Here is a 27,740-nt window from a genome sequence, read left to right on the forward strand (position 1 = left end):
CTAACCACCTTGTCCAAATTTTTGGTTACAATCTCCGGACACCTCAGTGCTGACAGCAAGTTTTTTTGTAGAAATGGTAACTTATGCAACGGAGCAAAATGGCAAAACTGTCCTTAAAATCCCTCAACAATAATTCGGCCTTCTCCTTGTTATGGTATCTATTTAGGAACTACACCAACTCTACCAACATCACCGTGGTCATCACTTTTTTCAAGACCCCTGGGAGCTATCCCCTTTCCTTTCCTGAAGCAGTTAGCTGCTCCGCGTGACCCTTCATTACAGAGGGAGCAGCAATGTTTGAACCTACAGCCCGCCCCGAATTTACATTGGCCTTCATTGAATTGCTAACAAAACCAAATCTATAACCTTCTGCTTGGTCTCCTTGACTTCCCGCTTGCGAATTAGAAGCGAGGCCTGATGACCCGGCTCCTGCCTGAAAGGGCTGCCAAAAACGCACTGGGGCCATTACCCTCAGCCACAAACATGTTTTTTTCATGCCATCTGATTGATGGCCGGACTGCTTTCCGCTGCCTGAACTGCTCATCATAGCCCAGCCAAGTCTGCCCCCTGTATACTCGATATGCTTCTCCTATTGAGTCCAAATAACAAAAAAGGCTGGAGCAATTTTCCAGCATTTTTTTTCTTTCTTTTTCCCCAATTACGCTTGCCTAAATGGCAAATGCTTGCAGCCAATTGGTGAATGTCTGAGGAATTATACGCCACCTATGTCTTTCCTCCTCCTCCTTATTGTACTCTGTTCTCTTCACTTTATCTAAATTTATTTTTCCAATGGTAGGAGGGAGAATATGTCCACATATTCATCCTTCCAGATGTTTTCCTTAACTTCTTTCTCCAATCAGGCCCACAATGGCCCCTCAAAGCAAACACAGACCTCCCCTTTCATCCTATCATCCCAGCAAATCCCGTGACCATCCTTTTCTGTTTGTACTGCCACGGTAACCCCCACAAGTGATTCCAGACCAGCCCCCCCAGCCAAGCTTCCACCCAGAGTACCATCCCTGCTGGATGAAGCTCGCACCGGCAAGTTCCATGCGGCTGTCAGCAACGGGACCAGCCACAGCTCCGACACCCCCCACTGCCTTTCTACCCCAGTCCCATTGACTGAACTTCCATTCGGAATGCTTTTCTTGCTGGACGACGTGCTGAACGCCATGTAACACAGCGAAACAGGCCGCGGACCAGGCCCTAATCCCTGTCCCTGCAAAAACTCCACCATGCACCCTACTAAGGCTCCAACCTCATTGCTAGCACCGCACACAGCTGCAAAGGCATCACCAAACCACCCATCCCCTGAAAAACTACTACCGGCAGGCGGACTGACATGAATGTTAACTCACCATGCTGCATAGGACCCGTCTTCCTGCTGATATCCCTTCGAGTCTATGATGTTTCTGCTCTGCACTGCCATCTCTTCTCCAAACTGCTTCCTCCCACCTATGCGTTCAGCTACCGCTGCATGTTGAGATCCTCTTGTTCTGTGCTGATCCGGCTGAATGCCATCCCCCACTAACTTCTCCATGCCACCTGCCTCCACAAACCAGTGGAGCCTGTCTCTCTCCTCTTTCTGCTGGGCTGTGTCTGCAGTGGGACTACTCCCCGCTCGGTCCTGCAACATGTGAGCAGCCCCCCTCTCTCAGCTCTCATGGATCCCAGACCAGTACTAGGCCCCGCCTCCCTCTCCACATGGGGTCCAGTAGTGGATGCCGCCCCACACCACTGAGCGGGATTCCCCTCAGCCCTACTCTCTCTGCTTAGTGCAGATGCAGGGGAGAGCCTGCCTGAAGTTACCTGGGATGCGCCCCCTCCCCGGCATCAGCGCATTGGCACGTGCTCTGGGCTAACGCTTGTAGGTGCATGCACCCTACACAGTCTCCACTCCCTCTTCAGGCCTGCCACTGGCTCTGTCTCTGCTGCTCCAAGGGCCGCTCCGGACATCTGCTCCAGCCAGGCCAGGCCCTGTTCTTCTGCCGCCACCCGGATGTGTGCCAGCAATGCTTCCATCTTCTCCTCCAGTAAGTCTTTCATCTTCAGGCTCTTCCTTTTTCTCCTCTTCAGGCTCTTCCTTCTTCTCCCCTTCAGGCTCTTCCTTCTTCTCCTCTTCAGGCTCTTCCTTCTTCGCCTCTTCAGGCTCTTCCTTCTTCGCCTCTTCAGGCTCTTCCTTCTTTTCCTCATGAGGCTCTTCCTTCTTCTCCTCTTCAGGCTCTTGCTTCTGCTCCTCTTCAGGCTCTTCCTTCTTCTCCTCGTCAGGCTCTTCCTTCTTCTCCTCGTCAGGCTCTTCCTTCTTCTTCTCGTCAGGCTCTTCCTTCTTCTCCTCGTCAGGCTCTTCCTTCTTCTCCTCGTCAGGCTCTTCCTTCTTCTCCTCGTCAGGCTCTTCCTTCTTCTCCTCGTCAGGCTCTTCCTTCTTCTCCTCGTCAGGCTCTTCCTTCTTCTCCTCATCAGGCTCTTCCTTCTTCGCCTCTTCAGGCTCTTCCTTCTTCGCCTCTTCAGGCTCTTCCTTCTTCGCCTCTTCAGGCTCTTCCTTCTTCGCCTCTTCAGGCTCTTCCTTCTTCGCCTCTTCAGGCTCTTGCTTTTGCTCCTCTTCAGGCTCTTGCTTCTGCTCCTCTTCAGGCTCTTCCTTCTTCTCCTCGTCAGGCTCTTCCTTCTTCTCCTCGTCAGGCTCTTCCTTCTTCTCCTCATCACGCTCTTCCTTCTTCTCCTCGTCAGGCTCTTCCTTCTTCTCCTCGTCAGGCTCTTCCTTCTTCGCCTCTTCAGGCTCTTCCTTCTTTGCCTCTTCAGGCTCTTCCTTCTTTGCCTCTTCAGGCTCTTCCTTCTTTGCCTCTCCCTCCCTCTGATCGCCAGCCAGCTTCTGTACTTCAGTCGGTGTCTTCTTACTTCCCTCTTCTAGGTCCTGCTCCAGGTTCTTCTTCTTCCTTCTTCTCCCTTGCTGCTGCAACTGGCTCTTCCCCTGTCTTTCGTGCACTCTTCCTTTGCATCTCCTCCCCTCCCAGGCTACCAGCATGCAGCCTGTTCTTTAACCCCTTCCCTCCCCGTTAACCACATCATGACTGCCTTCCCTTACAGCCCTGGGGGCTTCAATACCTGGATTTCTTTTTTAGGGTAATATGCACTGAGCCTTAGTCCAACCCACAGCGCTTTGTTTCTTACTATTTAAATTTGGAATGAATATGGGGTTGTCCTTTTTATCAATAAAATATACCAACCAAGGATAAAAGTGGGCCATGGGCTACACTGTGTTGATTGGGGGTGTGACTTAATGCATGTGATTTTACTTCTGTTGTTTTAGCTTTTTAAATACCATTCTGTTAGTCACTGCCGACTGTTTAAGTTTGTCCAGATCTTTTTGAATCCTTTCTCTTATTTCTTCACTGTCAGCCATCCATAATAATATAATCTATAATATTTTAAAATGTAATATATTGCGTATACTTGTAGATAGCAGAATTTTATATGAATATTTTGGATTGTATTTATAGTTATTACAAATGGGAACCAAAAATCCATAGAGTTCCTATAATGACAGACATGTCAGGACTTTGGGTCTATTCAAAAATGTAATAATTTTCTTTAATTTTCCAATCTTGTAATATATATTGTGTGTGTTTATATATGTATGTATATGTATGTGTGTGTATATGTGTGTATATATATATATATATATATATATGTATGCATAAGTGAATATTCACTCATTTGCTTTCACAAATATTCTTCATAACATGGATCAGACATATAACTATATCTATATAAGTTCTGAAAAGAGAGAGCATTTAATATTTTTCTAATCTGTCATAAATTTACACATTTACTATTTCAGATAATATGCCTGCTCTGAAATACATGTAGAACGCAGAGCAGCGTTGGACATTCTGATCATGGTGACTGGCGTCAGCTGAGACGCGCAGTGCAGCGCATCACCAGCTTGCTGTGTCCTCATGTGATGTGCGCCTCGACTCATCACATCACCGCATGACGTGTCACATGACCGAGTTGGTTGGAACGCACAATGGAACACACATCGTCCCACTGTGGATGATGCCAAATGATTGCGCCGACGTGATAACTGACGTCATTTGGAAGCGCTGCAGGCACATTTGTGAACACTGTTATGGGATAATATATAAGTGAGTATGTTTGTGTATTACCGTTAGGCTTGAAAAAGGGCAATGTGGACCCCAAAACGCGTTTCCCTGTATACCTATTATTTTTACTGAACCAGCTGTGATTTGAATAAAGGAGTGAAGAAAGAATAAAATCACTATTTCTATCTTTTAAGGCTGACCTGGAATAGGAAGAAATAGTTGCATCCAGATCCCCCAGTGAAGTAACATTCACTTTGGTTTGAATGTACATCCCTTACTTATAGCTATTTAATAGCACAAGGGAGCTGAACCATTCTCTGTTTCACACAGTCAGTAATTCTGTCATAAAAAAAATTAGATTTGTCTGGCATGATTTGTTACAATCCCATGCTGGCTCTGGTTAATTATTCCATTCTCATCCAAGTTCTTGCATACATGCTATTTAATGATTTGTTCAAAGATCTTTACCAGTATAGAAGTCAGGCTCACTGGTCTGTAGTTTCCTTGTTAAGGGTGGCTGGGATGTTAGGGTGGCATGATCACTGCCTCCTAAGGTCCCAGCCACCTTCCTTCCTCAAGCATTCCCTCCTTGTTGGTAAGAGTTAGGTCCAAGACAACAGATCCCTTTTTCTCTTCTACATTTTGCAAGATAACGTTTTCTGCAAGAGCGGATAAGATTTTGTTGGACCTATTACTTTTGCCTGGGAGAGATTCCCAACAAATGTCTGGATCTATGACATCATTAAGCGCTGCGGAATAAGTTGGCGCTATACAAATAAAGATTATTATTATTTATTATTATTATCATATTTCTTTTCTTGTGCTAGTGTTGTTGCCTGAAATATATATATCTGGCCCTTCCATAACTGTTCCTGTCTCACATGTCATGTCTTCACTGTGGATGGACTATGCAGATTGTCCTGATACCAGTTATGTGTATTGCACAGCTTCAACATGTGAGAGGTTAATGTCTGGGACATGTCTGGAAAGTGTATCCATTTGTGTTGTCACGTAAGTATACAAGATATATGTGACTGCAAGGTGCAAGTCAGAGAGTTCCATTCCAATTAGTCGGAGAGTGAATGCCAGCCACATAGGGGTACCTTCAACCCTCATGTGTTGAAGAATAGAAGCAGAGGAGCGGTACCCTGGAGGTTCATGCCCAGGACCCCTACCCTAAGAGAGAAAGAAAGGAAGAGAAAGGAATCTGCTTTGCAGAGTTCAGAAACCATCAGAAACTGAGTGTCAGTGGAGTGTTCAAGTTCTCCTCTGGAGTGTGTGTCCAGGAGCGGAGTCATACAGATAACTCAACTGTAGGCCCAGTGTCATCCAGTGTTTTCCTCCCTGATTGGGTCATTGTCTTTCCTGCACTGGTCTGTTAAATTACCCACAGAGAATTGTGATTTTATCTCAAGATATTTCTCTACAAGTACATGTTCATGCCGGTGGGTACCGGAACGATGGCATCACTCGTGACAAGCCTTGCACCTGTTCCCCAGTCTATTAAGCATCTCTATGGCTGGAGTGATATGAAGATGCCCAGTACTGCCCTGGCCGAGGCTATGTGCGTTTCTCCGGGAGGGAACGTGGTAAGTGCCGCCGTGAAAAATCAGCATCTTACCCTCCCTGCTCCTCAACGTATACCCTGCGCTTCGGGGTCACCCTATGGGAAGCTGCAGGACCCTACTTTTTGGTATCACTGGGAACAGGATCAAATCCTCTGCGCCACAAAGAATAAAGGAATGTGTAAATAGTTTACAAGTGTTTGCTCCGCATGATCTGAGAGGGACTTTTCAAAATAGTGCTCAATCATCAGAGCTCCTCTCTGGCTCACTCTCTCCCACCAACAGACTCCCGCCAAGTTTTTGGCATGAAAAGAACTGCACCCTTGCTATTCGTGAAGATGGGGGGAGGACTACCCCTATCAAAAGGACTTTACCTATAATTCAGGACACCCCCAGGGGAAGGAGTTATCTGCTGCTGCAGACACCATGAGACATAACTTTGGCAAAGCTCATGGAGTAGAGATGTATCCTCCAGTGGTCTCCCCTAGTCGTTTAATTGCTGGTGTGGTGACTGGCTACCCACTATCAAGGCCTCAGTGCTATTGGGGTGATCTGGAGGACCTTTAGAAACCAGACCCAGCAAATGCCTCCGCGGCACCACTTTCAAGGGAACAAGAGGCCGCAATCAAAAAGAGCAGAGCCTCCACATATGACCCCTCCAGCCGGCTAGGCCCCGGAAAACTTTTAAACGAGGTGAGTGTGTCCGCGATTCTGCCTGCAGTCCTGTCCACGAGCATTCTACGGCCAAGACTGGTGCCCTGGTTGCTGCTCTATGGTGGAGAGGAGCCGCCTTGCCCCTGGATTATAATTCATTGGGCCAACAGGGTTGCCCACGCTGTTATACCCCCAGGGTTGCATCCCTTCATACAGGATTTTGAGGACCCCGGTGTACAAGTCTTTTTCCAGGCCTGTGAACATTTCTCCCCTTGGAGGGAACTGCGCCCTCCAAGGCTGACTGCCATGGAGGAACCTTGCCCTGCTACTACATTGCCCAGGACGGTGACCCTGCGTAATTGAGATCGGACAGTACCTCATCCGTTGCTTCACTAGGAGTCCGTTGTTTGGGTAGTTCAGTGACACCAACTGGTTGGACCTCTGAGTCTGAGGACGAGGAAATCCAAGTGACCGGGGTGATCCAGCGGCATAAGAGTCATTTCAAATTTTAGAAAAAAAATTGACTATATACGAGAATACCAGAGACTCTTTGCTTGAGAGAGATTGTTTTTTTTTCCAGTTTAGGCCCCTTATAAAGAAAAAGACTTTTGAGTTCTATCCCCTTTTCATAGTTCAACACATGCTTTTCTTTCACATTGAAAAGGTTATATTGTTTGTATCATTAAAGTAATGTGCAGGAGGATGTTTAATACAGCACTTATTGTTTATTGCACTTGCTCATATCTAATTCAAAGTAATATATTCTCCTATAAATGTAATGTACTAATGTAGAAATGTTTAGCTTAGATATGCCACCATGTGCATGAGACTGTATGCATGGTATGTATGATTTATGTGTATGACTGGAGCTTTCGTATGTCCCCCATGTCATGTCACAGTGCTGGCTGTCCATCTGGTCTGTTCCAGCTGGCAGGGCCTTCCTTTCACCTAGTTCTACTTTTTCAGGGAGAGTGATGGTCATTCCACTCGTCTCTTGTTTCTCTTTCCTGCCAGTCACCCTCTCATATTTTTGTAATTTGGTTTTATTCTTCAAAAGAGAAAGTGATCTTCATTCCACTGGTCACAATTCTTTTTGGGAAAGAGTAATGAATAACCCCCAAAGCTATACTAGTGTTTCTGAATTCTGTTCAGCCTAGTAGAAATTCCTTAATGTACTTGCAAGTCATATTCCTGACATGCTGTCATAATAGAAAAGCCATACACTGAAATCACACTTCTAGTAGTCTCTGTACACCTGGAGTGGGTTGATTCTTCACATAGGTTTTGCCTTGCATACTCCATGACGGTACACAGACCTCACAGGTAGATAGGAAGTCAAACATTGAAGATGATCCGACTCCGGATTCATACACTCTGTTTTGGAGGCGCCAGGGTCGGCTTATTCTTAAGTATGTGGGAAACTGTAGTGGCCCAGTACATCACCCTGTGTTGATGCACTGTGCAAGCCTGTCGTGTCATTCTGTTATGTGTATTGCACAGCTGCAGTAAATGTAGAGTTAAAGTCTGCAAAGTGTGAGCTGACTGTGAATGTAACAATTTCTAGCCTGTCAAGTGGCATGAGTGAACATATAAATGAGAGTGCCTGAGAGCAGGAAAAGGTCTTGCCCTTGTCTTCTGGGTTCCTGCTAAATAGTGCCAGCTACATGGGGGTACCTTTAACCCTCATGTAGTGAAGAATGGAAGATTTAGAGAGGTTTCCCGGAGTGCTTGTGTTGGTGATGATGATGGGGTGAGCCCCCCCCCCTAAGAGAGAGAGAGTGAGCAACAAGTCAGTGCATTCTTCCAAGGCCTAGTGCAGAGGTACTCATTCATAATTATTTCAGACCCGCGCGTCCTGAAGTCTGGGACCGCCAGGTGGAGGTACTCTACTTTCATTGTTCACCCTCAAGCGCCCTGAAGTCTGGGTCCTGCTATGTGGAGGTACGCGTCTTTATTTGGTCAATGTGTGATTGTTGTCAGTGAGAAAAACCCAGTAATTTGTAAATATGATACCTTTTAATGGCTAACAAATATGCATGATGTTACAGCAAGCTTTCAGGGATATCACCCCCTTCATCAGGCTGTTGAATAAAACTAGTTTGGATGACACATAATTATAACATACAGATGCAGAGGGGAGGGGAACAAATTGCTATTGATCTAAATAAATGTTCACACATAGAAATTTGAGACTGTTTTGCACTCAAACCTAAAGACAAACAGAGCTGAGAAGTAAATTGTAAATCAGTCCACTGAGCTCAGGACAGTTTTATGATGTGTCATATCTCTCCTTCAACCTGCACTTGGAAGGAGATGCAGCACCACTTATTGGATGGCAACATTATTACAAGTCAAGTTCTGAATTTTTATGAAGTTTAAAAAAAATAAAAAAAATAAAAAAAAATAAATAAACAATTATTTGGTCACGCATAGGCGGCCTGAAGTCTGGGTCTCCCACATTGAGGTACTCTGGCTTATCTAATTCCTGCACTTTCCAACCCTAACATTTGTGCCTTTTGTATTGCTAAAGTTACCATTAAGTAAAGTTATTCCAGGCACTGATCGTTCCTGGTGACCTGAGGTACTATATCACTGTCGGTGGCTCCATTATTTCCCCACCGATGTTCATGCCAGTGGGTACCAGAGCGGTGGCATCACCCGTGACAACCCTTGCACCTTTTCCACAGTCTATTGGGCATCCCTATGTTGGGGGTGCCTGGAAGAGGCCCAGCGCTGACCTGGCCGAAGCTACATGTGTCCCACCGGGAGAGAGCGTAGTAAGTGCCGCTGTGACAAGCCAGCATCTAACCCTCCCTTCTCCTCAACGTTTGCCCCACGTCCAGGGTCACCCTATGGGACGCAGCACAGAGGACACAACTGACAAAACTTATCTCCTATTTTTTGGAAAGAAAGGTGTCACCCCTATTGCCGCAGAGTGAGCAGATCCAGGAATTAAGAGACCAGACGCGTTTCCGCTGTCAGGGTTGTGGAATGTGTAAGGGGCACCGTGTGACCCAGGAATGAAACCGGTAGAGTGGGAAGTGGCGAGGTGCCATGTTCATGAAGAGCTGCCAATACTGGCACAGAAACACTGATTTTATGGGAAATAATGAAAGAGAACCAGTAATTTGTCATGATCAGGGTTTCTGCCACTAGTTTTTGCAGCTCTCCAATCCGGCACCATAAGTCTGGAGACAGATTAATTTTACATATATTGTGTGTGATGCCATTTATTATACTAGAGGTAAGTTGTCACATTAATGGTACTGTGAGGGGTGCCATTTATTATACTAGAGGTAAGTTGTCACATTAATGGTACTGTGAGGGGTGCCATTTATACTGGAGGTAAGTGGTGACATGAATTGTACCATATGTGACACCATTTATTATAATGAAGGTAGGTTGTGGTATTAAATATACTGTAAATGTACTGCAGGTAAGTGGTAACATGAATTATACAATGAGTGGCTCCGTTTATTATACTTAAGGTAAGTGGTGACATTAAATATACTGTATGTGGCGCCTTTTATTGTACTGAAGGTAAGTGGTGACATTAATTGTATCATGAGTGGTGCTATTTATTATACTGGAGGTTAGTAGCCATCTGTGGTGACTGACAGACCCCTTATGTGCAGTGAGGTAAATTAATTATTAAGGGCTGTATGTAACGTGATTTTTTTTAGGCTACCTTAGATTGCCCGGCAGACGTTCCAGGATATTTGCGCATCTACTTGAATCTTCCCCTCTATCTGTTTGCACAGAAAATATCTACAGTAGTAAAAATTTTATTATAAGCAGTAAGAATGCCGTAAACAGAAGAGAACCTCAGAATCAAGACCTTTTACTTCGGTAACCCTTTCATGACCGGAGTGTTTTTTTCCGTTAGTCTGCACCTCGCCTTTGTTCGGCCTTAAGGCCTCATGTCCATGGGGAACATACAGCCCGCGCGGATATTTGATGCAGATTTGTGAAGCGGATGCGCTGCGGATGATCTTTAAATTGTATTTTTTTTGGCTTGCGGTAGATTGCGGATTGTGATTTTTCATGCGCCGATGCACTGCGGATCACACCTCCCAGCCTTTTCCCCACCTTCCTAATTGAATTTAACCTTCAAACCCATCACAGAAGGGGAAATAAAAAATTAAAAACAATCACAGAAAATGTCCATTACTTACTGGGTGAGGAGTGCATATAGCTGCATCCTCTCACCATGCAGTTAGCTGACTACCAAATGGAGGAGCCAATAACACCTGTGCAGGACACCGATAAGACAGCCACTCGCACTGCCTCTTGATAATGAGGGGGGTGGATGCTTGTTGTATACTCCCACACATAGTGGATACAGGGTGCCAGACCGTTCTGATACTCATGACCTACTATAATCAGGGGCTTACATAGACCCCAGGGGACCCATAACAAGATTCAGAATTAGGCCCTTCAATATATATACAGTATATTCCACAGCACAACCTATTCCCTTAGAGACGGCCAATATGCCTTATTACTGACCTCACTGAAGGGCTTTAATCCTGCACATACATCTATTTAAGATGGTGGCTTGGCTGCCTACTGATAGCCAGGCTCCTGCTCTAACTGCCAGGAATAGAGAAACCTCAGATCTTGCCTGTTTAATCTATTACATGCCACAATCAATAGCAACTGCAGCATGTAAGCAGATGGCAGGGGGAAGGGGATCCTTCTGTTGCCTCTTGGCACCCAGCAGGGGATTGCAGAGTACCAGTAGGTTACCATGGCAGCCAGAAGCCTGAAAAGGCCTGCATGTCTGCCACATAACTCAGCCTATTAGACCCCACCTCCGTCAGAGACTGATGGGCTGCTGTCATAGGTTTAGGTGCTATTTAACCCTTTCCAATCCACTGTCTGACCTCTGAAGACATTATGATTTAAGCCTGTACAGCTCCGATGTTGGAAGACATCCATTAGGGGTTCTCTTACTGTATATTGCCAGCCTCTCTGCTGCCGGGGCCTATCCAACGTGTCACCTCATGCAGTACTGGCTTTAGCCAGCATATAACACCATTGTATAACAGCAGAAAAAGAGTAAGCCTCCTAGGAAAACCAGGATACAAATTGGATTGGAAAGGGTTAATGTACCATATAATGTACTGCAAAACCTTTAAAAGGTGGAGTGAAATGAAAAAAAAAAAAACATTCCGCCATCTTTCAGTGCGTCTTGTTTCTACGGCGCACAAACTACAACAAAAATGACATGATGACTTTATTCTAAGGGTCAGTACGATTACTACAATACCAAACTTGTATAGTTTTTTTTACTGTACTACACTTTTTTTTTTTTACTTTTCTTTACTTTTAAGTGATTGCCGTAATCCATTGGATAGCGGTGATCACGAGACCAGGAAACGTGTACTGCGGCCCCCGGTCAAATCTCCAGGCTCTCTGCTACATTTGGTGGACAGGAGCAGGGTGATCCGCCGCTTTTGCGCATGTGGCTGCCATTTTGGCGACATGCGCAGAAGCTGGGGTAAGGTCTACGGATAAATCCAGGGACCTTAGGTACGGAATTTTATCCTCTGTTAGGGCACCCACCCACTGGCGTTTGCGATTTTCGTGCGTGAAAAACGCAGTGTTTTCCGCGGCTTTTTCACTGCATTTTTGCGGCTTTTTCGCGCCTTTTCCGTTAATTTCCATTGACATTCATGGGTGCATTAAGAGAAAAATAAGGACACATATGCAACTGACAGTTCCTATGTTAAAAATTGCAACTGACCGAAAAAAAAAACGACAGTGGACAGGAGCACATTCAATACTAAGTGCTCTTGAGAAAAAACGCAAAGGAAAAAAAATCGTCAGTGGGTGGGCGCCCTTACGGATATGATCCGTGAGGGGAGATGGAACTTTAACTATTTATGTTCAAATGAATTTTATTAAACATTTTCCAAAACAAGTTTACGTTAGCATGGATGAAGAAAGGTTATCAGGAGGGGGAGTGAGGGTAGGGTGGGAAGGTACGGGTGGGAGGGTAGTCGTGAACAATATTGGATTTGATATGAGTATGCGGGTATGATGGTGGGTATGTCTTCTGGATCCATCTCGGTTGTCCCGTAGACCAACAGGTTGTCTGTCTTGAGCCGAACATAAACTCTCGCTTTTCTGGTGCCTCTATCTGTATGAGGTCCCAACTTAGCACTATCCCACTGGATACCGTTGAGGAGTTTCTCTACTAATGGGGTGGGTTGGTTCTATCCTATGTATCTCCTTTACCCTCTGCCTGCAAGTCTAGGCCTTCGTCATTCTCTATAATCTTATAGCATTTCTTCGCGCATTTTCTCCTCATGTTCCCCGTTGTTTGGCCTAAAATAGTTTCGAGGCTAGGAGTAAAGCAGTTAGACATATAGACATGTAACATGTAGCAGGCCCGCCATGTGGAACTTTAACTTTTTAAACTTTTTTTTTACTTTACATGATCACTGGTATCCATTGCATAACAGTGGTCATGTGACTGGGAACCACATGCAGCATATGCTAGCCGAGAGCAGAGAGATTTAAAATTTCCCGGAGCGCGAGCCCTTCTGTGCAGAAGGTGACGTAAGGGCCTGGAAGGACCATATCGCCGCGGGACATCACTGAGGGTAGAGGTGAGTATTTTTACCTCTCCTCATGGATCCAATCCATGAGCGAAGGTGTATCTTTAAGCTTTATTTTACTTTTTACAACTTTTACGGCAGCACCGACTCCGTTGAAATCAGTGGGAGAACATCTTGTTACTTTGCCACAGCTGTGGCAGGGGTGGCGGGGGTGGCAGGGGTTTCTTTACTCCCTGCGGAGAATGCCATCAACACTGAACACTGTGGCAGTGATGTCAGTGTTCAGTGATGAGGGGACTCCCCGTGGGGGAATATCTACACGCAGCATGGACCTATGTGGTGTAAGCATGTCCTATCTTTTGCAGGTGCGCACATTTGCACACCTATAAAACACGGACATGTGAACACACCATAGGAAACCAGTGGTTCTAATAGATGTGCTGCTTTGCACGCACATATATGCGTGCTAAACAACACTCATGTGAACGGGCCTTATGCAGGAATTCCACCTGCTGTCTTCGGCTCTGTCATGTGACCACGTCAGTTAGTGTCAGCTGCATCCTAACAGAGACTACTTCTAGGGTAACAGATTAGGGTTCCATGCAGTGAAGGCTTGAGCTTCATTGGTGGCGTTAAAGGATGAAAACCAGAGAACATCGGGGGCTGCCCCTCGATTTCATCCTAGGCTAAATTGGTTTTGTGGCCCAGCAGACCCACATCCAGTGTCTGAGCTGAGTTAATCTGGAATTCACATCAGCATTTGGTGGCTCCTCTGATAACACCTTAAAGGGGTTGTCCCGCGCCGAAACGGGTTTTTTTTTTTTTTAACCCCCCCCCCCGTTCGGCGCGAGACAACCCCGATGCAGGGGTTAAAAAAACAAACAGGAGAGCGCTTACCTGAATCCCGGCGGTCCGGCGTCTTCATACTCACCTGCTGAAGATGGCCGCCGGGATCCTCTGTCTCCGTGGACCGCAGGGCTTCTGTGCGGTCCATTGCCGATTCCAGCCTCCTGATTGGCTGGAATCGGCACGTGACGGGGCGGAGCTACACGGAGCCGGCATTCTGCACGAGCGGCCCCATAGAAGACAGCAGAAGACCCGGACTGCGCAAGCGCGGCTAATTTGGCCATCGGAGGCCGAAAATTAGTCCGCACCATGGGAACGAGGACGCTAGCAACGGAGCAGGTAAGTATAAAACTTTTTATAACTTCTGTATGGCTCATAATTAATGCACAATGTACATTACAAAGTGCATTAATATGGCCATACAGAAGTGTATAGACCCACTTGCTGCCGCGGGACAACCCCTTTAATATATGTAAATGGGAAAAACATGTTTCCACATATGACAAGTGAACTGTAGACTTCTAATAAAATCTACACAAAAACCCTCATAATATAAATCAGCACCTTTCATAATAATAGATCCAAAACAAAAAGGAGATATTTTGTTCTCATAAGAAAAATTATATCGAACCAATATAGCACATGAGACAGCTCTCTCCAAAGAAGGAGTCCAAGGTGTAGCTCGCCCCCCCCCCCCCCCACTTTCTTCCCTCCCTTTTTTACCCCTGTCTCCCGCCCACTTTTTATATTTCTGCTTGATAATATCCTTGAATTTGAAGGTGATCTCTAGCACAGCGTCGGCCAAAATAAGCCTCCTTTTCCTAATGAGAGGATGCAGCGGGGAGCTGAGCTGGAGATTAACCAGAAGTTAAAGGGGTTGTCCCGCGGCAGCAAGTGGGTCTATATACTTCTGTATGGCCATATTAATGCACTTTGTAATACATTGTGCATTAATTATGAGCCATACAGAAGTTATAAAAAGTTTTTCACTTACCTGCTCCGTTGCTGGCGTCCTCGTCTCCATGGTTGCCGTCTAATTTTCGCCGTCTAATGGCCAAATTAGACGCGCTTGCGCAGTCCGGGTCTTCTTATCTTCTCAATGGGGCTCCGTGTAGCTCCGTGTAGCTCCGCCCCGTCACGTGCCGGTTCCAGCCAATCAGGAGGCTGGAATCGGCAATGGACCGCACAGAAGAGCTGCGGTCCACGGAGGGAGAAGATCCCGGCGGCCATCTTCAACCGGTAAGTAAGAAGTCACCGGAGCGCGGGGATTCAGGTAAGCGCTGTGCTGTTTTTTTTTTAAGTCCCTGCATCGGGGTTGTCTCGCGCCGAACGGGGGGGGGGGGGGGGGGGGGGGGGTTGAAAAAAAAAAAAAACCCGTTTCGGCGCGGGACAACCCCTTTAATAAAAGTTACTTACTATATACTTTCAGATGCTAAGAGTTACTGTTAATAAAATATAGGACAGCATACTGTCTTCTCACTCATAAACAGTTATGAAAAATGATATGCTTACAAAATGTGCTTAAAACTTTTCAATAAAAAGTGATTTAATAAAAAAAAAAATGTAAATGGAAACAGGGATGAGAATGAAGGGTTTATATTTTCGTGTGAGTGCAGCCCAATAGCTAATGATCAGCACCTAACTGAGAGGATTATCCAGAGAGATTATCTAGGAAGACATAGATTGTTTTGAACTGCCGACTGCCATTTGGTTAAAGCGACCCCCCAGTTTCTGGAACATAATTCTGTCCAGGACCCCGGGGGGCGGAGGGGTATCTTACCCGTACTTTATCTTCTCTTCCCGAGAAGCTGACCAGAGTATTTAGTGTTGTATATAATAGGTATATTTGATTCTTATGTTAGCTCACATTTCCTGCTATACTGACAGTACATGTGTTACCCTGTTTCCCTAAAAAGATCTACCTTAAAAATATGCCCTTCCTTGACTTTTTAGGGATATTTGGGATGCTTGAAATATAAGCCCTAGCTGCATTACGTTAAAAAAAGGAATACTTACCTAGCTGGCTCGGCACAGGTCCTCCTGCTGCTGTCCGGAGCACCGCCGTGCGTCCTGCAGTCCTCCTTCACCCACTGATCACTTCCTGATTACAGGATTCATAAATCCCACCTCCATGAAGCAATAGCTCTGAATGGCTGAGCAGCGCTCGAGAACCAATCAATGCAGAGCTGTCGAGTGCTGCATTGATTGGCTGAGCATTGGTCAAAGAACTAATTACAGCCATCGTGCTGTGGAGGCGGGATTTTTAAATTGGCCAATCAATGCCGCTGCTCAGCACATCAGAGCAGCGGGAGGGACCTGGACCGAGCCTGCTAGGTAAGTATAAGACATCACCAAAAAATAAGACCTAGTGCCTCTTTTTGGGGCAAAAATTAACATAAGACAAGATCTTATTTTTAGGGAAACACTGTATAAGTACATGTGGCCATGAAGCTTCACGTGTTTCTGTTTGCCCAGTATGTACATAGCCAAAAAATTTATAGACTTTATTAAATGGAGGAGCAGGCTGGATGCAGCATGTGACAGCAAGCTCCGGGCGTTTACCTTCTTCCTCATCATAAATTTTTGTGACGTGTGACTGAGGGAACTATATATGTCCCATTTACACCCAGCATTCTTCAGTCTCCCTGTCTGCTTGCTGGCTTGCTGGGTAAACGCTCCAATCTTCTGCTGCAGCTTCCATACCTACAGATATGGCACAGCATAGAATTATGTCCATCTTGCTGTTTGTGTGCCTATCGCTCTGCTTTGAGGTCGCACAGTCTCAATTACAGGTAAAGTGAATTCTTTATATCACATTATGTATTTCCTATGTTGTATATTTGCATTTATGTAGATACTTCAGGCTTCTATATGTAGCTTCTCTCTGTTAATAATGGGGGATATTTCTTGCAAAAAACTAAAAAACCTATTTTCTATATCTCTACCAGCTATAAACCTTCCTGAGCAGATTACCATTTCCGCATGGAGCAGATCCCTCCACTTGTAGCTGTAGGACATTACATTTGCTAGTATGGTTTCATTAGTAAACCTGCTATGTCGGTAAACAATAGTCCACTGAAATAACAAATAGTACCACATCTTCAGGGTGAATCTGGTGCAAGGGATGTTACTAGAGATGAGCGAGCACCAAAATGTTCGGGTGCTCGTTGCTTGAGACGAGCTTTCCGCGATGCTCGAGGGCTCGTTTTGAGTAACGAACCCCATTGAAGTCAATTGGCGACTCAAGCATTTTTGTATATCGCCGATGCTCGCTAAGGTTTTCATTTGTGCAAATCTTCAAAACCTACGAAAGTGATGGAAACGACACAGATACGGATAGGGCAGACGAGGGGCAACATACAGGGCTGCATCTCAGGTTCCCAGGTCTCACTATTAAGGCACAATAGCGGCAAGAGTGCCCCCCCGCAATAATTTTTACTTCGGATAAACCCTCATTAGCAAGGCACACCTTAGCTAAGCACCACACTACCTCCAACCAAGCACAATCACTGCCTGCGGGACACACCGCTGCCTCTTCTCCTGGGTTACATGCTGCCCAGCCCCCCCACACGAGCCTGCGTCCAATGGGGACTCCATGTGTCCACACACTACTCATTCTGTTTGGGTGTCGGATACCTCATCGACAACACAAGGGGTAAACCATCTGCACTCTGCACCCTACCCAAGTCTCTCAGTGTTTTGGGGACAGACAGGTAAAACACCTCAATGGGAAGTCTGTGTGCACCCACAGCAGGGGTGGCCCCCAGGAACCCACAGACAATACATAAAGAAATCCCATTGCAGTGCCCCGGATAGCTGCGGTTATGTGAGAGGAAATACATGTTGGCTGCGGCCCACAATCCATGCCCTAGACATTCTGTTTTTGTTTTTTTAAGTGACAGGCAGGTACAACTTCGCTATGGCAAGTCTGTGTGCACCCGCAGCATGGGTGACTAGCAGGAACACACAGACGGTACAGAAAGAAATCCCATTGCAGTGCCCCGGATAGCTGCAGTTGCATGAGAGGAAATACATGTTGGCTGCGGCCCACACGCCATGCTCTAGTCAGTCTGGAATGTTTTACGGGCCAGATAGGTAGAACACTGTGATGGAAGGACTCAGTGCACCCATAGTATACACAGACCCCTGTAATATTCCTGTGGCAAAGGTATAAGCTGACCCAAGTAACATTTGTGTTGCAGAAGTCTAGGGAGACCCCATTAACATTTCTGTAGTAACAGTAAGGACAGACCCCAGTAACATTTCATTAGCAGCAGTATAGGCAGACCCCTGTAACATTTATGTAGCTGCAGTATTGCCAGACCCCTGTAACATTTGTGTAGCAGCAGTATGTGCAGACCCCCTGTAACATTTACGTGGCAGAAGTATAGACAGACCCTAGTAACATTCTTGTAGCAGAAGTATAGGCAGACTCCTGTAACATTCAAGTGGCAGCAGTATAGGCAGACCCCTGTAACTTTCTTGTAGCAGAAGTATAGGCAGGCAGGCAGACCCCTGTAAAATTTCTGTAGTAATAGTATAGGCCAACCTCTGAAACATTGGGATACCATGAGCGTAGGCGAAGGCTGGAAAAATTAGTTGGATAAGAGTGTAGGTGTGGGCCCCAAAAATTAGTGTACCAAGAGTACAAGTGTACCTCTGAAAAATGTATCAACCGAGAGGGCAGGTGAAACTCATAAACATTTTTTTTTTTAAAGATACAACTCACTGTTGCTTAATTTGTAACCGAGCCTGTTGGCAGCCCTGTTGAAAAAATTGGTTCATGTTACAGTCTCAATACTTTTGAAACCTAGAAAAACTGTTAAAAAAATTGGTAGATGTAGATAAGCCTTTTGGGCCGCAGAAAAATTGGCCGTTCAGCGCGATGAAATGTTTCTGGAGGAGGAGTAGCAGGAGGAGGACTAATGTCAGAGACAGATCGACAAAGCTAAATGCCCCGTTTTACCGGTGACAGAGAAGAGTGCTTTTATCTGCGGTTGCAGACTCTTGTGCCAGCTCTTGTGCTGCTCCGGTGTCCCCTGCTCCTGGCTAGCTTTAAGCTTCTGGTGCTCGTTCCCTGGCATCTGACGTCACTTCCGTTACTCACCGATTGAGTTGGAGTACAAAGGTTACAGAATAGTACAAAGGTTACTCGTCATAGTGCTTTCAACATGCAACAAGGCTCATCTACTCCCCTTGAACCTGTCAAATCAATACCCTTCTTCCTTTTTCTTTTCGGGCTGTCTTAGACCTTTGTATAAAAAACTTGAGTTGTTCTTCCCCAACTCTCACATCCTCTGCTAGTAGTCCCCTGCTTTTTTTCTTGCTAGGCGAAACCAATTCCCCCCAACCTTAATGCTCAAAAAATGCCAACATAAAAGCCAAATGGAACAAGACCACCTCGATACCCCCCACACAGATTATTTCCAATGCAACCACCACTTCTTCCAATAACTGAAACGACACAGGCCTACATTTATCCATAACCACTTTTTTCTTTTGAAAGCCTTCTAAGGCCTGTCACATCCCAAAACCAAGAGACAGGCTGGCCAAAAATTGATTTAACATAGCCACCGATACACCAGACCTATGCGCATTCCCCAACCACTGCAAAACCACTCCTACTTTATCCTAATTAGTCCTTATGTCACCTAACAACTTGATCCACTGTTTCCACTTCCTCCATGCAACTTTGTATGCTCCCCTTGTACTCTGTGCAAAGATTATCCACTTATCAGGTGCTCCGCTACTTGCCGACCAGTTTCCAAAGCCAAGCCGGACACACTTTGCCTAGGACCACCTCTCGGTATTGCTCCCACTAAAAACGAGAGAGAGTATCCACTATTGAATTTTGTACGGCTGGTACATGCACCACCACTACCCACATGTTTAATAACAGTGCCTGTAATACCAAATGTCACAGCAAATTCACCATTGGGGAGAAGATGACGCCAAATTGTTAATAACCTGAACCACACCCAAATTATTGCAGTGAAAATACAGCTTGTTATTTTTCAAAAACTCAACCCACAAGGACACAGTGAAAACAATTGGAAACCGCTCCAAAAACACCAAATCCTTAACCAAACCCGATTCTTTCCATTCCACCGGCCAACTCCCTGCACACCATTGCCCTGGAAAATAGGTCCCAAAACTCTTGCTGCCCTCTGCATCCATAAAATGCTCACAATCATTTTCTACTACCCCCGAAATCATCACTGATTTTTGGTTGTACTATTCGAAAAAAGGCAACCAAACTTCCAATTCCTCCTTGTGCTCTCTCCCCAATCGAATAAAATGATGCAGTAATTGTGCTCCTGACGTTGCCACCGCCGCCAGCATTCTGCAAAGACCCCTACCTATTGGCATGACTCGACATGCAAAATTAAGCTACCGCAATTCTCGCAACGTAACCTATATTGACCTGCCAAGCCCGCAGTAACTTACGTCGCAAATCCTGTAATTTTGTTACTGGCAGCCTATACTCGATGACCTACAAATCAATGGTAATGCCCAGGAAATCAAAGCAAGTCGACGGTACTTTCATCTTTTCCGGGGCTAACGGCACCCCAAAACGATATGCCACCCACTCCACTGTAGCTAACAACGAGGAACACATTGGTAATTTTGTACATACACAAAAAAATCATCTGAATAATGAATAACTGAGTCAATGCCCACACCTCCTTTTTCACCCATTCCAAAAATGAACTGAATGTCTCAAAGTATGCGAATGAGATTGCGCATCCCATCAGCAAACATCTGTCTGCAAAAAACCTTCCTTCCCAATAACACCCCAACAAACGACAGCTGTCAGGATGCACTGGTAAAAGGCGAAAAGCCGACCCAATTTACCGCCGCATAAAATGATGTATAAACCACCAAACAAAGTTCACAATCCATGCCATCATTGACCGACGCTCCCTTTGAGTATGACAAATGGTGGATCAACCGAAATCTATTCAGCCCTTTTTAGGTACAACCCCCAACAGTTTGCCATCAGGCCTAAACTCACTTCCTTCCCCAATTTTTATGAAACAACCTCAGGATACATCATAGCAGACAGCAAATCTTAGTAGAAAAAGGAACATGATGTAATAGGGGGGTGGGAGGTGGATATCAAAATCTTCACGGAAACCTAACAGTAACAATTCCACTTTAACGGCATCCAGACTCCTACTTAGATAAGGCAGCATTTCTGCTAGCCTCATCGCATTATCCCTTTCTTCATTACTTGCTGGCCATTTTCCCTTTCTTCTTTTAAAACATCTGGCTGCACCATGTGATGTGCCACTGTAATGCGAGCATATATGCTTGAGTTTGCAGCTCACTCTGAATTTGCACTAACCCTCATTGAATTACCAGCAGATGCCCAATTTATTCCCTCCCACTTGTCCATATTGACCCTCTCACTGAGACGTGCTGCTTCGTAACAAACATAAACGCTGCCACACACACCATCTTTTCCTCCACCACAGGAACTTCTCCCATCTGGACTCCGAAACAGCCGCAACGTATCCTCCTCTCCTGGAACTGGCATCGATCTCCCTGCAGATGGAACCGACCGCTGCTGGACTGACAGGCTGTTGTCCAGGTGCCGCAGTCGTGTCCCCTGGATCCTCTCTCTCTGGACTTTCATTTCCAGCATCGTTCTCAGATAGTGTAGCACCACGGCGAAGATGCTCCCTGACCAGTGTATTGCCAGATAAGCATCCCCCCACACCTAATACGCCTCTCTGGTGTCAGCTCCCAGTTAAGTCCCAACCCTTTTCATGAGGGAGCTCGGGACCGCAGCGCAGGGCCCTGCCATTTAGCGGGTTTCTTCCCAGGCATGCCCGCCAAGCTGGCAGGTGGACCAGCAGAAGGCTGACCTGGAGGGACTGAGGACGAGCTCCCTAGATGTCGTCAGTGCCTGAAAACAGTGTCGGGGCTCAAGATGCCCACAATCCCCTGTCTCTGCTCTCCCTCTCTGCCAGCATCTCGGGTGCTGTCCGTGGTCCTGATAGGGAGTTCCTCACTGCTCTCTTCTCCCAGCTCACTTGCATCAGTGAAAGGCTTTCCCCATCTCTCTCCCTACTCTGCTCTCACTCATAGCCGGAGACTCGGGTGCTGTCCCTGGTGGCGATAAGGCTTCCCTCACTGCTAACTGAAGCCAGACTTCAATTCTGACGGCTGCAACAGAATGTAATTCTTCTATCAGATGCTCCATTTTATCGGGTATGAAAAAACTCCTCTCCATCGATCTTCCATCTTCTCCTGTTGTTCTTCTCAGCTGTCTGTGATGTAACTTAAAGGGGTTGTCCTGCGATAGCAAGTGGGGTTATACACTTCTGTATGGCCATATTAATGCACTTTGTAATATACATCGTGCATTAAATATGAGCCATACAGAAGTTATTCACTTACCTGCTCCGTTGCTGGCGTCCCCGTCGCCATGGATCCGTCTAATTTCAGCGTCTAATCTCCCGATTAGACGCGTTTGCGCAGAGGGGGTCTTCTCCCTTCTCTTCGGTCTGGGCACGAGCGGCGTTCTGGCTCTGCCGCCTTCTACGCGTCATCGCATAGCTCCGCCCCATCACGTGTGCCGATTCCAGCCAATCAGGAGGCTGGAATCGGCAATGGACCGCACAGAGCCCACGGTGCACCATGGGAGAAGACCCGCGGTGCATCGTGGGTGAAGATCCCGGTGGCCATCTTGGCTGCAAAGAAGAAAGAAGCTGCAAAGACGGGATTCAGGTAAGTACAATTTTTTTTTTTTTATCACGTCCCTTGGGTTTGTCCCGCGCTAAACGGGGGGGCTATGAAAAAAAGAAAAAAAAGTTTAGGCGCGGGACAACCCCTTTAACTGCTCTTCCCTGTTTCCCTTCTTCTTTTAACCCCTCCTTATTTTCCTCATTAATCCCCTTACATCCCCTCCCTGTTAACCCATTCACGTCTGGCCTCCACTTACAGCCCTGCAAGCTTAGTTATGGCCCTTACTTTACATGAAGCTTACTAATTGGCCTTGGCCAAATATCTAAGATGCCAGACATCTGTCATCTAAAACTCAGGAGATCCTATGTTGTTGCCCAGTTTTCTACAGTGTTATGTTGTCCCACAGATTGATAACATGTATGATACACTGAGGTCCTAGGGTTCACTAGCCCCAAGTGAACATTCATGATACATATGACACATCCAATATCTTTTATCCATTCTTTTTCACATTGTACTAGACATAATAATAGCATAACGGTAATCCTCGTTTTTGTACCGTATGTAGGCTAGTCAACCTCTGGAATGACTAGAGTAGAGCTGAAGATCAACCTCTTCCACCCATGCAGATCCTCAAACTTCAGTCATGCGTAGAGTGACAAGCTTCCAGAAATATGGCCACAGCAGGGTGGAAGTGTCATCTGTGGCACCCTCCTATCGCCTGGCGAAAGTCCTAGGTCTGTTGTCTGGCTCTTGGGTTGTGTACGGTCAGTTTGCAGGGTTTATAAGGTATAATTCATACTGCCATCAGTAAATTAACTCCTGATATAAAGCACTTGCATATAAAGTGAGTTATTCATGCTGGGAAAGTATAGACCTGTTATGGGCCCTACTAAACAAAACTCCATAGGGACTCAACTAAAGGCCTGCTTATATGCAAAGACAATCTTTCAAACAATGGAAAGATTGACAGTTTTTCCCATCGTTTTGCATAAAGTGGTAATGGACACTAATGTCCATTAGCAGGTTATTAACTTCATTTGAGTGAAAAAAGGGCCTGTTTGCAAAGCCCAGCATGTGGGCTACACTTTGCACACAGCTGCATTGTCTTCGCACTGGCCGCCAGCAGAATACAATGTAATCTCCAGCACCCTACTGAGAATACAGTGTGCGATCTCTGTTATCTCTCTCCAGATGAAAGATGGATTTTAATAATAGTTCAGCCAAAAAGTGTACGATGGAAGTGTTTACACACAATGATGATTGCTTATATGCCATCGTTTGAACGAATTTTGAGTGATAATGATTGCCTGTAAAAGGGTTTTTATTCTTTTGATTAAGCACTGTTCTGATAGACTAGAGGGCTAATAAAATGTGTGTCTGTATTATTTTCTATGACTTCTGGTACATCATATACAAATAACTTAATTTAACAATTTCTTAGCTGTAGTTTTGACATTGGCATGTTTATTTATTTAATTTTACAATCCACATCTCTAGCTGATGAGAGAAGAGGTCTATGCAAACTAACACAAACCCCCAAACACCTACCTTTAGTAGCTGTATGCAGCCAATCTGCAGTCACTAAACTGATAGTCTGGCCCTGAAGTAACAGCAAGAAGGTACTTTGTCCAATTTGCCTGGATTGTAGTGGGCACATACCATGCAGCGCTGTGCAAACTGTGTCGCAGCAGTGTTAAACCCTGAGATAATCCAAGCAGAAGACACTATACCAAACATTAGCTCCTTGGATTGATGGGTTAGCTCATGGCTCAGGTGTGACATCATGGAGTAGAGCGTGTGGGGGAGGCACAGGAGATGATCCTTCCTTCAGACCCCATCAGGGTTCTGTTCACTCCTTTCTTTTGCCAGTCTTCCTTGTCTCACTTCGAGGCCTATTTCTACAATTTTAAGCAACAGAGAGATATCTACATCTGCTTAGGGCGCAGCCAGGTTAATAGCCATTACCTCAGTCAAGCAGAGTCAGGCTACTGTGTCTAATCTCCGATTCATTGGAGCCTCAGGAGTTACATATTGGTGTGAGCCTAGACCTTGATGACCACTACCTGTGTAGGAAGAGCCTATACAACAAAGATACGGCTTCTGCATTGTAGATTGAATTACGCAATGACCCTACAAACTTTCCACTGCACAACAAAAGTGCAAAAATCGAATGCAATTCCAAAAGTGTACCTCAAGTCAGTGCCAACTGTCAAGACCGGCGGATCGCGGGGCCTCCTTGCCCACACCGCTGGTCCTGTCACCCAGGCTGCTGCTGTGCGGTGCAGGGGAGCCCTGGTCCTGGTTTCCTCCCCTGGCTGCTGCGTTCCTTCTTAGCCCCGGGTTGCTTAGGGTCACGGTGGGTGCCGCCCTGTGCCACATCCTCGGCGCCATGGCAACCAGGCGTGCGTCTTGATCTCCGCCTGTCCTGCAGGGCTGGGGGCAGGGTCCCCAGCGCCGCTGTGAATACTCTGCTGCTGTCAGACTCCCTGCCCCAATCGGGTGCTGGGGCAGGAGCTCTGACAGCATTTAAACTTCTCTGTGTGTTCCTGTTCTTGCCAGTGTTAGGCTGTTCTCAGCTGCACTCGCGTCTTTTGGAATTTGTCTGTCTACCAGTATCGACTTTTGCTTGAATCGAACCTTGCCTTGCCTGACCCTTTTTGTACCGCATACCCTCCTGCTGCCAACTGGGACCATCTGACGCTCCTCTGTGTTCATTTGTCTCAGTGCTTGTCCATTCCTGTCCCCGTGCCCCGCTTCGCTAGTAAGTGTAGGGTCCATCGCCCAATTGTCGCCCTGGTGGTTATCCCAGGGGGGCAAGTAGGTAGGGACAGGGGTTGCGGGTAGGACTGTGGATTGTCCTCTTCCTGGAACCAATCCCTGACACCAACACTGTCTTACCTTCAAGCCAATATACACATTGTAGTGAGCACCATCAACTCCAGCCTCCTTGGATATAGTCCCTGGAATAGAGGGTTTTTTTTCTACAATTAATGCATAACCTGTTCTACTTGTCCATCTTCATAGTATCTGGAACAATCTTTAACATACTCAAATGCCATCATGTTGCCATGTTGTTCTGTGGGCTCTAGTGATTTACAATACAGAGTATTTTCGGGCTGCTCAGTGGTTACTGTGGCCATTTCCCCTCCTTTGAATCCAAGCAAAAGTAATATAAATGGGATTCAACATAGTTTCTTTTAGGACCCCAACCTGTAGTTAGACATGAATTGTTACATCAATGGCTGCATCTTGTGCTGGGCTCAGGGTGTAGCACCAGGGGAGTAACTATAGAGGATGCAGGGGATGAGGTTGCACCCGAGCCCAGGAGCCTTAGGGGGCCCATAAGGCTTCTCGTCTCCATATAGGGAACCCAGTACTATAAGTAAAGCATTATAGTTGGGGGCCCTGTTACAAGCTTTGCATCGGGGCCCGGGAGCTTCAAGTTACGCCTCTGTGTAGCACCTGTGGAGGTTGTGCTCCACTACAGACCTTGAGAGGCCTGTGAATGTGGCCTCTTAATTCTGGATTATGGGACATTCTTGAAATAACATATAATTCATTTTACATGTTTTGCAAGAGTATAGATCCTTCCAGAAGAATAGGAGCCCAAATGAATTGGGTGATGCACATCTTGAGTAATACCATTGTAGCTCTGCCTCCAGGTATCTACATTGTGTGCGGAGATAAGGCTTACAAATGGCTTGCATTGTATAAAACAGGATTCTGTACTCTTGCCCGCTCACAGCTGCCACATTTATGCTTCCACATGATGGTTTTTTCATACATGAGCATCCCAAAGCACACTTTCTTTAAGAGGGCAGCGGATAATAAAGACATCTTTTGAGCAATAACACAGATCTGCAAAATACATTTTTAAGAGCCGTTTTGATTATTCCACGTAATCCTTATGTTTTTCAGTATACTGAATCCGAAAATGACCTCCGTTTTGTCATTGGACATCACGTTTCCTGACAATTCAGTTATCTGTTAAATAAGGCAATACCTGGAAATAAATGAAAATAGACTTATAAAATTAATTTCTAATTACAAATTTTACATGAAAATCATTTTTGAACTGAGATGAGCTCACTAAAACACACTAAAAACGTTTCTTCTTCCCAGTGAGACTCCTCTTGGTACATTTACCTTGTGAGTAGCATCTGGAATGTCTCTCTGAAGCATCCAACATTAGTCTGCCTTCATCGCAATGCTTCATTTTCCCTGGTATCTTCATTCTGTCTCTTTAATGTCCTTGTTCTTTACTCACGGCTCCCAAATTTTCAGGAAAGTAGTCCAGGTGGGATCGGAGGAAATGTACTTTCAAACTCATCAGGCAACCTAAAGCTTGAAATGCTTTCAGCATTTGTCCGACGATCTTTTTGTAGTCAGGATCTTTCTTACTGCCTAAAAATTTCTCTACGACTTCATTAAATGCAATCCGCCCTTTTTTTGAGAATCCATCATGGTATTGACAAACTCTTCATCAGGGGTGGTAGAAGAACTTTATGTGGAGGTACCAAAGTTTCTAATTTTTTCTACCGACTGTGAGCACCCTCGGCTGCTAACTCTTCTTGCTCCAGTGATTCTGTTAGTCTCGACTGTCCCATAGACACAGAAAACAAGGGTATTTGGTATATCCATCTTGTTGCTCGAGCAGCATGCACAAGACCTTTAAATCCCCACACACTTGCCAACGATGGTCTTCATATCTATGTTTCCGAAGAACCAATTCCAAGGTCTTGTAGGTTTCCTTCAAGTGTATGGAATGACCTACAGGGATGGAAGTGTAAAAACTGCCGTTCTGGAGCAAAACTTCTTTGAGACTTCTTTTTGAAGAATCTATGAAAAGATGCCATTGTGTTGAATCATTTAAGATTTTAAATTGACCCATCAAACCTTCAACATCGATGCAATAAACCAACTTGTCTTCTTCAGTAAAGTAAGGAACGAACTCCCTTTCACGATGTCTGAAAAATGAAAAAGACACTCCTGGCAATAATAAATGCCTGCTTTTGAGCCATGAACCAAGTAACTCAGTGGCATCTTTGGGAGGATTCAAGTCTTTTGCTAAATCATTCAACTCCTGGGAAAAAAAATTTGGTCTTATATCATCTTCAAAGTCAGAACTTGATTCGTCATCTGGTTCAGGTATGACTCCACCTTCATCGGAAGCTAGGTATCTCTTCCAAGGTAGCAGCGGGCTTGGGTACTAGTATATCTGTGCCTTGGGGTATGGGCCAAATTGCTGAATGAAGATTGGTGTATGAAATGGAATGCTTCCATTTGGAATTATACCCTTTCACATCGCATGA

General features: G+C 45.6%; 1 protein-coding gene across 3 annotated transcripts in view; it reads left to right on the forward strand.

Annotated features, from left to right (window-relative positions):
* Positions 1–27,740, forward strand: part of LOC136614048 (leucine-rich colipase-like protein 1) — a 463,073-nt gene that overhangs the window by 393,314 nt on the left and 42,019 nt on the right. The window contains exon 1 of one of the 3 annotated variants that reach the window (XM_066594094.1): positions 16,405–16,523. The exons of the other annotated variants lie outside the window; for them this stretch is intronic. Coding sequence (XP_066450191.1) covers positions 16,443–16,523 — 81 coding nt within the window. The 5' untranslated portion in view covers positions 16,405–16,442. Of the gene's footprint in view, positions 1–16,404; positions 16,524–27,740 lie in introns of those variants that run through there. 3 annotated transcript variants of the gene reach the window in all.

This window comes from Eleutherodactylus coqui, chromosome 1, assembly GCF_035609145.1.
Source record: "Eleutherodactylus coqui strain aEleCoq1 chromosome 1, aEleCoq1.hap1, whole genome shotgun sequence".
Classification (NCBI taxonomy): Eukaryota; Metazoa; Chordata; class Amphibia; order Anura; family Eleutherodactylidae; genus Eleutherodactylus; species Eleutherodactylus coqui.